Source organism: Primulina tabacum, chromosome 3, assembly GCF_025594145.1.
Source record: "Primulina tabacum isolate GXHZ01 chromosome 3, ASM2559414v2, whole genome shotgun sequence".
Taxonomy (NCBI): Eukaryota; Viridiplantae; Streptophyta; class Magnoliopsida; order Lamiales; family Gesneriaceae; genus Primulina; species Primulina tabacum.
In genome coordinates this window covers 16,909,271-16,917,909 of record NC_134552.1, presented here as the reverse complement: position 1 = coordinate 16,917,909, position 8,639 = coordinate 16,909,271, and the positions used below count along the sequence as shown (strand labels likewise).

Here is an 8,639-nt window from a genome sequence, read left to right as displayed (position 1 = left end):
CATTAATTTCTTGATGGGTTGGAACCTCAGAAATGAAATATTCTTGGCTTTCCTTGCGGTATTTAATGAAGAAATCAAATGGGAGATTAAAGAAGACGACAGAGACTCATTGACCAAAAGCATTCGATATACACTTACATGGTCTGAGAATCGAGGATTCCCGCAAGAAAGTCGAGATTTAAGGTTCAGAACTGAGAGATTCTTGGCTTTTCATGCAGGAATCTATCAAGAAAATCGATATTTCGATACAATTAAACCTCGGTTATGAATGATATCTAGCTTCTCCTGCAGAACTTCAATAAGAAAACCGAACCTCAGAAGTGGATGACAATCGGTTTCTCTGCAGAATTCTATCAAGAAAATCGAAAAATCGGTGTGAAAGACCAGGACTGGATAATTCTTGGCCTTCTCTTGCGGGATCCAATGAAGCAAATCAAGTGGGAATTTGGCAAAGACAACCAACCACCTTTCAACTTTGAGCAATCGAAAATAAACATACATGAGATTTTATTGTTGTTATTATTATCATTGTCTTTGCTGTGTTTGATATAATCAAAGTCATAAAGAATTGTTGACAGTTTCAAAGCAGTAGTTGACGGTAGCTGGTTGGAGTCAATTCTTAAGCTGAGAAATGACCGCTACGTCCCCCGCCAAGGAATACTGTGATCCAGAAACTCGAGGGGCTTCCCGTAATTTAACCCAGTTTTTGAAAATACATACATATCATGTCATTGAACTAGCAGTTGCAGTGGAAAGTCAAAAGGGTTGGTTGGTCTGATTTCGTAGTCGGCCTTAGTTATCTGTATGTCTTGCTAAGTAAAACTTGCATAATTTAAAATTATACCCTATATATGCATAAAAATTGACGTAACTTTTTGTATGATTGTAAAACTTGCAACCGCACTCTTCGGTGCACATTGGTTAAGCTTCGGGTCAACGCAGTAACATCTAAACCACGTTAACAAGGTAAATCGTACTAGACAAACCTCAGTGCAAGTACGATGGATTCGTTTGAGAAAATATTGGTAGAGAAAATCAAACTTCTAATTAATTATGAAACATCTGCTTAATCCATCAATTCAAATACATCTTAAAAAGCTAAATATTGACGTAACTTTAAGATTAAAATATGTGAATTACTATACGACCGTGCGTACAAACTTAGGAAGTCAGCAAACTAAAGCACTTCATTCCATTTGCAGCAGTTTTAATATGTCATTTTCATATATTAATTGTTTTTCAGATTTAATAATGAATATTGTCGGTTTTTATTTCATTTTGGATATTAGACAAGAATACTTTTCTATGTAAAAATGTAACATTGTTTCGGGGAAGAAAAAACATAGTAATGACTTTTATATAATTTTTTTATTTGAAATGGATAATATTATCTTTCAAATTTTTAATTTTTATTAAATTTTACAAATAATTACATTGCAAAAAGAAAAACAGTCCTAAACGCATGACAGTATTATTATATAAAAAAAATAAAAATTGAGAAAAATTTATTGAGTTGCCGAGGGACCAAATATGGTAGTTGTGACATACTAAAAATGAATTTGAGGGCACCATGAAAACAATTAGCTGGAAATATTAATAAGAATTAATAGAGCTATTGTTACCTACTAAAATAAATAAATAAATAAAAGTTTGAAATATATAGTATGTTATTAATGACACTTTACACAATCTCGGTTTGTTATCATATTTTAGGGGTTGAGTCTACGGGATAGACTAGCCTAATTTTAGGAATAAATTTAGAATGTTTATTTTAATGAAATGGTTTTTAAAAAAAGTATGTAATAATATTAATGATGATAATAATAGTAATTTAAAATATAATCAAAGGCGAAAAATAAAATTGCCCAGATGCATTTGTTGGGTGCAAAATTATTCTCGATCAAATAACAATCGGATCCCGTATGATTTTTAAGATTTAAAATATACGATATAACTTTTAGTAAATCGTCAATCGCTCAATCGTACAATCAATATCAGAGGTAAGGTCACGAGTTCGATTTTGATGGATCGCAAAAAATACAACTCTGCTTAGAGAGTTATCGAACCGAAACACTTGAGTTAATGTACGGTTTGAAATATTAGAGTTTTATCATTATCAATAGCCGTTGTTTTTGGTAAAACGAGAAGTATCAAGTATTACAAAATTAATTAATTTTGTAAAGCTTGACATTTGTTATTTTATAAACCAATAGTGAGTGAATCATGGCGAAGATAAGTGCAACAACTGTCCAATTTAATGTTGACTTACTATTGTAAGGACCACTAACCACAAGTTTTCAGACATTTTTTTAAAGTAGTTCGCCGATCAAAAGCTTACACTCTTTTTTTATTTTCGTTCATTAAAGTGAGAAGAATTTAAGTGAATTAATTTGGTTGGTTGAAAATTATTTGGGATAGCAATTAGTGTTTACGTTTTCGAGGTGTGATGATATGTTTCTCACAAATAATTTTGTCTTATAATTGAGTATTTGAATTTTATATGGTATCATTAAAAGGGCGAAGAGTTGATGCCTTTCGCTGAAATAATAATTATCTCTCGTGACGTTGTGGGCATGTTTAGTCGATTTTTCAAAAGTATTTCGTTAAAAAAATAATATTTAGTTTATTTTTTTTATTTGTAATAAGTTTTTATGATTTTTTAACATAGATTTAATTTTTCATGAAAAAAGGAAGAATATTTTGATGATTCTATAAATTACATCAAGACTCTATTTTGTTTCGATTGTAACTCAAATATTATATATAATATAAATAATACGAAGATAAACATGATGCATTTATGTAATATTTACCTTTTTTAATGAAATTTGATGATGACATATATAAACATCCCTCACTTAAGTTTAAAATTGTTATGTCAATATATAAAGATCGAGAAAAAACGAAATGTGGCATGAATTAGACAAAAACTTGTGTGAGACGGTCTCACAGGTCGTATTTTGTGATACGGATCTCTTATTTGGGTCATCCATGAAAAAGTATTAATTTTTATGTTAATAGTATTACTTTTTATTCTGAATATCAGTAGGGTTGACATGTCTCACAGATAAAGATTCGTGAGACTGTCTCACAAGAGACTTACTCCATGAATTATATAATATAAATGAGAGATAATATATCTCTTGTGAAACGGTCTCACGAATTTTTATTCGTTAGCCGGGTCAATCATATCCATGTTGTAATCCATGAGACGGATCAACCATGCTCATATTTACTATGATAAGTAATAATTTTAGTATAAAAGTAATATTTTTTCGTAAGTGACACAAATAAAATATTCGCATCACAAAATTGACTCGTGAGACCGTCTAACAAAAATTTTATAAATAAGAAATAAGTATATGATAATCTCACAAAAAAATATTATGAACAAGAAACATACAAGTATCTGCTAAGCTCATTGACTCTATGCCTTCTGGTATAGTCGGATCCATTCAAATTCTCCGTGAGATTTCTTCTTTTGTTGGAATCATATATATCAAGGTGCAGAGCCGTACCTCTGGTTCACAGGGCCTGAGGCAATATGTTAAAAAAAAATCTTGTTGTGATAAATAACCGTAAAGCTCAGTTTTCAAATTAAAAATAACCAAATAATAGATATAAGGAAAATATAATTTACGAGTTATATATTTATCTTTTTGCGATTTTTTTCTTCGTGCGCCACAACATCAACATAACTCTAACGTAATGCAGTGTCATATGAATAATTATATTGGAAAAAGATTGAAATTGACAAAAATTGTAAGATATGTTGCTAAAATTGAAATTGATCAATATAAACTATCCAAATACAAAATGATAAATATAATGAACCAATATTGTAAATATATATGATTTATTTTAAATAGTAAATATAATATTTTATTCAAGAAAATAAAAATAAAGATATGTAAAATAGGTAAGTATCATAATTTTTTGTGTTTTATTTTTTGAAATGTGTCCAACTACATAAATTTAAGAAAAAAGGTCAAATAATCGACAAGTAAAATATAAAAGTTTAACACACGAATTGACACAGAATAAAATAATAAATATATTGGACAAACATTACCATTTTATGTAGGGATGGCAATTTACTCCGAACCCGTTGGAGGATCCGATACCCGACCCGAATAGAAGAGGGTATGGAGGGATTTTTAGACCCGATTAAATAATTGGGTAATCGGGTATGAGGATTTTCGGGTTTGGGTATGGAGGCGGGTTTGATATAATCCGACCCACACCCGACCCGAATACCCGTTTAAATTAATATATATATATATATATAAATTATATTTATTAAATATTCATCTTCTCAAATCCAAGTAATTTTGTTAAACTAATATAAACTATTTTTAATATTTTGTTATTTTTCCTATAAAGTTTATTTTGCAAATTTTTATCATTAATAATTTTTCTCATTGTTCATTTAAATATTTTTTTAAATATTCATAACTTCAATGAAACAATTTAAATTTGAAAAAATTCAATTGTATATGATAATAGGGTATTTGGGTAGGGTATGGGTATCCGATAATCCGATGGGTATGGGGATGGGGATGAAATTCAATACCCGATGGGTATGGGGATGAGTATGAGGATGAATTTAATAAATATGTATGGGGATGGATGTATGAAATCCGACCTATACCCTACCCATTGCCATCCCTAATTTTATGCATACAAAATTTTTAAAAATTTAATTAATGGGAGTTTTATTGTTTGGGCTCTACATAATTTGATTAAATCATCAATGAACACAATCATCATATTTAATCATGTTTTCAATGGGTCAATGTCCAATTTTTTTTTTAAAATGTCCAATGCACATACTATTTAGGTGCAGAGCTCAACAACATGAGATTTTTTTTTGGGCCCCTGTGATGGTCAGGCCCTGAGACGATGGCCTCTCTCGTCTCGCAATAGGTACGGCTCTGTCAAGCTGTCATAGTTGGAGACTTGGAGTTTGTTGCTGTCATAGTTGGTTTTTAAATTAATAAAATTTAAATTTATTTAATTTAATTTTTATATTATGTTTTGAAAAGAATATAATTATTCTTTAATTTTATTTTTGATAACATCGACCATATCAAATTATAAAGTTTTATTTTTTCGAAATTATCTTTGATAAACGATAGATTTAATTAAAAAAATTTATTTTTTAATAAAACTCTAGTTTTCATATCTTATATCATTCTATTAAAAAAAAATGAACTTATAAATAATCAAAGATATATGATGGGATTAACATAGAAATATAGATGCATCATGAAAGTAATCACGAGAATTGATTATTTACTTGGAAGAAATCAAGCGCTCAAACCACTCAAACCAAAACGTATTGTTGTTGTGTTGACGGTGTTGATGACACGCAAACACAACACTTAATCACAATATTGATTTGTGTGTTATTCATCAAACATAATTTCGACTTCACGGACTTTGCATCCATAATTTAAGTTATGTGATTTAATAAATATCTTAAATGCACTTCCGCTCTCTTATTTCATTAAAAAAGTTATTATTTATTCATTAATATTGATTTTGTAAAATGAGCGAATCTTTTACTTAAAACAACAAACAAGTTAATTTTATCTTATTTAATTAATTAAAGTATAACCATTTTATGTTTTATTAAAATGTTACGAGTTTATACAACTACATCTAATTTACACGAACTCAATCTATTTAATATTTTTTTTTATGTCAAACAGCACTTTACTGTTTTTTAATTCAAGCTTAAATTTTCTAAATAATAAAATCATTTAAAAAAAAATAAAAAATATATCTTCTTCAGTTCTTTTTTCGGTTCGACTGTAGTATTAAAATTTAGTCGGTTCGATTTTAATCGAAATGCCGAGCTCTAAGTATGCCGAAGAGGAACAACAGTATGGGCTCGGCGGATCAGGTTCTCAGGTGATGGTTTCATGCTATGAGCTCAGGACTTGGTCTGAGACGATGGTTTTTATGTTGATTTACACAAGTGAAAGGTGTGTTGAAATATCATATATATAGTGACTCGGATTTTTGTGGTGTCCCTTACCTGTGTGTGCCACACACTCAGGTGTATCAAAATGTTGAATCGTCGATGTAAAAACATGTACAAGCTCTAAGCTACTACTATTTCCTTCACATGTGGTGTCGTCGCCACGAGATGAAACAAAAATGGCTGCCAAAAATTGAATCTTTAGGAAATGGTTCAATTTGTGCTCTGCACTTTCGGGTGCTTGGCAAGTGGTCGTGGTGATATGGACTTCGGTGGTAGCTGAAGCTCACCACGGCCGAGAGTCGAAGGAGAAGATGTCACAGAAGGAGGTGTCGACGAACACAAGTCATCACGTGTTTTCCTCTTCCGTGAACCTTTCCTTTGGCTGTTATCGTCGCCTCTTAGTATAAAATCTGTCAATCTCTTCACATCAGATAGCTTTACTGGTTTCACCAGAAACTCTTCAGCTCCTTCCTCTAAACACCTGTTTTATCGGTCGGGTGAGTAAATTCAGACAAGTGTGGTAATAATCGGATAATGTTGCTGAAATACAGAGTGGAATGATCATTCTAATGAATTTTTCAAAGAACATGAGTTGAAAAATTCCAATGTTACCTCAAATGATGCAGTGTTCAGAAAAAATTACTGCTGTGGATTCTTAATAAGTAAATTATAAACCGGAAATGTCATGATTCGATATATATTCAACATAATCAAAATCTCTAATTAAAAAAATCCTGAACACCGTAGCAGCTAGTAAGCAATATAATGCAAGGAGACACAAGAAATTACCTATCGATGCGGGTCAATATGTTCTCAGAAGACATGATCACCACCGGTATTTCTCGCAATTTGGAGGAACCCTGATCGAATCAGGAAAGGAATAAAAAGTTACCACTTTTCATTCGAAAAGTAAAGAATCGCAGCTTGAATCCAAGAAGATCTCCAAATCTTGTTTAATTAACAGGAAAACCAACCTTGATTCTCTTAAGAAGCTCGTATCCTGTCATCCCAGGCATGGAGTAGTCTGTCATAATAAGATTCACCTTCATTCCCTGCATTCAAATTCTTGTATTTGTATCATTCAAACCACAAACAAGAATCGTGATGTAATCAACAATTCTGATCACCAGAGCCCCTCCAACTTAAATCTATAAAATTTCATTCCTGATTTGTTGCAATATTTTAAATTACAAAACAAAACCAGAGGCCTTAAAACTTGTGCATCAACAGATATCAAATCCATTTTACGAAAGACACCTAAACTGATACAGGCACAAAATAAGCGTTTTTCTCTCGATTTTTCATCCGTCTAAAAACAGTAACACGATCAACTTTCAGATTTCAGCTGACACCAATAACAGGGAGAAAAATGATAAATTTCTCACATCAAATTCAACAGAGCTTCGGTCTCCATCCAACCCCAAATACTGCAGAGCCCTCCTCCCACTTTCCACAGCAGTCACTGCAAATCTCACAAATCAAATAAAATCTCAACAAACCCACCAACATAAACATTTCAGCAAACACATAGAAAACAGAACAAAGAAACAGATCGCCAGAATCCCCTAAACCCAGCAAACAGCTCAATAGTTCAAAAAAAGATCTCACACCTTTACAGCAAGAAATTTTCAGCAACCGCTCAATAACCTTCCTATCCACGACGCTATCATCCACAGCAAGAACATGCAATTCTTGAGCATCAATCGCAGAACAATCCCCACCCAAATCTCTCATCGCCATTTGACTCTATCGGGGTCAGCTCCAAAAAAAATGCTCAATTCCAAATCCTGGACTAACATGTCCCATTTCGGTGAGCATTAAGGGATATATAGGGTCGGTTGGGATCTGGGTTATTGTGTAAGATCACAGAGAGAGAAAAGGAAATCTAGTTTAGGGAAGAGGAAAGGTTAAAAGCTGGGACAGAGCGATCTTTTCAAATCTACTCCCCATTGTATCCGACTTGTCGCTTTACCTGACTTTGCCATTATATTTCTTGATTATTCGATTCGATTATTAATGTAGGAGACAATGATGTCCTGTTGCTACCATGTGCTTTTTCAAACCAAAATATATTCCATCCTTCTACTAATAATAATAATCTTATTACAATACAAATACTCAAGAAAAATTACAAATTAGAGTAAAATGGATATAACCTGGTTAGGTACATGAAATGAAGATTGTCCCATTCCCATAAAATAGCTCGAGTTGGAGTTCGAGTTCGAGTTCAGACATTTGTCTTACCAATACATCCTGATCCAAGTAGTAAAAATCTTGGCTTTATCATGTCCTACAAAATAATGTTGTTAAACTCGTAACCTATCTTATTGTGCATAAATATACAAGGAAAACAACAGCATAGTATAATGCTTGATCTTTTTACCTTCACCACAAAATGTGTCATGAATAGGGGTGCAAGGTCGACTCAAGCTTGATCAATACTCGAGCATAAACATATAATCGAATCGAGCTCGAGCATATAATTTGTTTGTTAACTACTCAATTATATAAACATACATACATACATATTTAATTATGATACCCCATAAATGGATCCTTCAAGATCAGGCCCAAATCCTCGGCTCATCCCTATCTCAGATGTAAGGCTCATGATAGGCACACGTATTCTCTTATAAATATCAGGTTTGAG

General features: G+C 31.9%; 1 protein-coding gene across 1 annotated transcript; it reads right to left on the bottom strand.

The window, feature by feature from the left end:
- Window positions 1–5,993: 5,993 nt before the first annotated feature.
- Window positions 5,994–7,965, bottom strand: LOC142540861 (two-component response regulator ARR5-like). The gene is made up of 5 exons (XM_075647288.1): window positions 7,600–7,965; window positions 7,375–7,451; window positions 6,964–7,041; window positions 6,779–6,849; window positions 5,994–6,470 (listed from the first exon to the last, which is right to left on the bottom strand). Exons 1-5 carry the CDS (start codon window positions 7,727–7,729, stop codon window positions 6,200–6,202), a joined length of 627 nt encoding a protein of 208 aa, XP_075503403.1. The 5' UTR covers window positions 7,730–7,965; the 3' UTR covers window positions 5,994–6,199.
- Window positions 7,966–8,639: the final 674 nt, after the last annotated feature.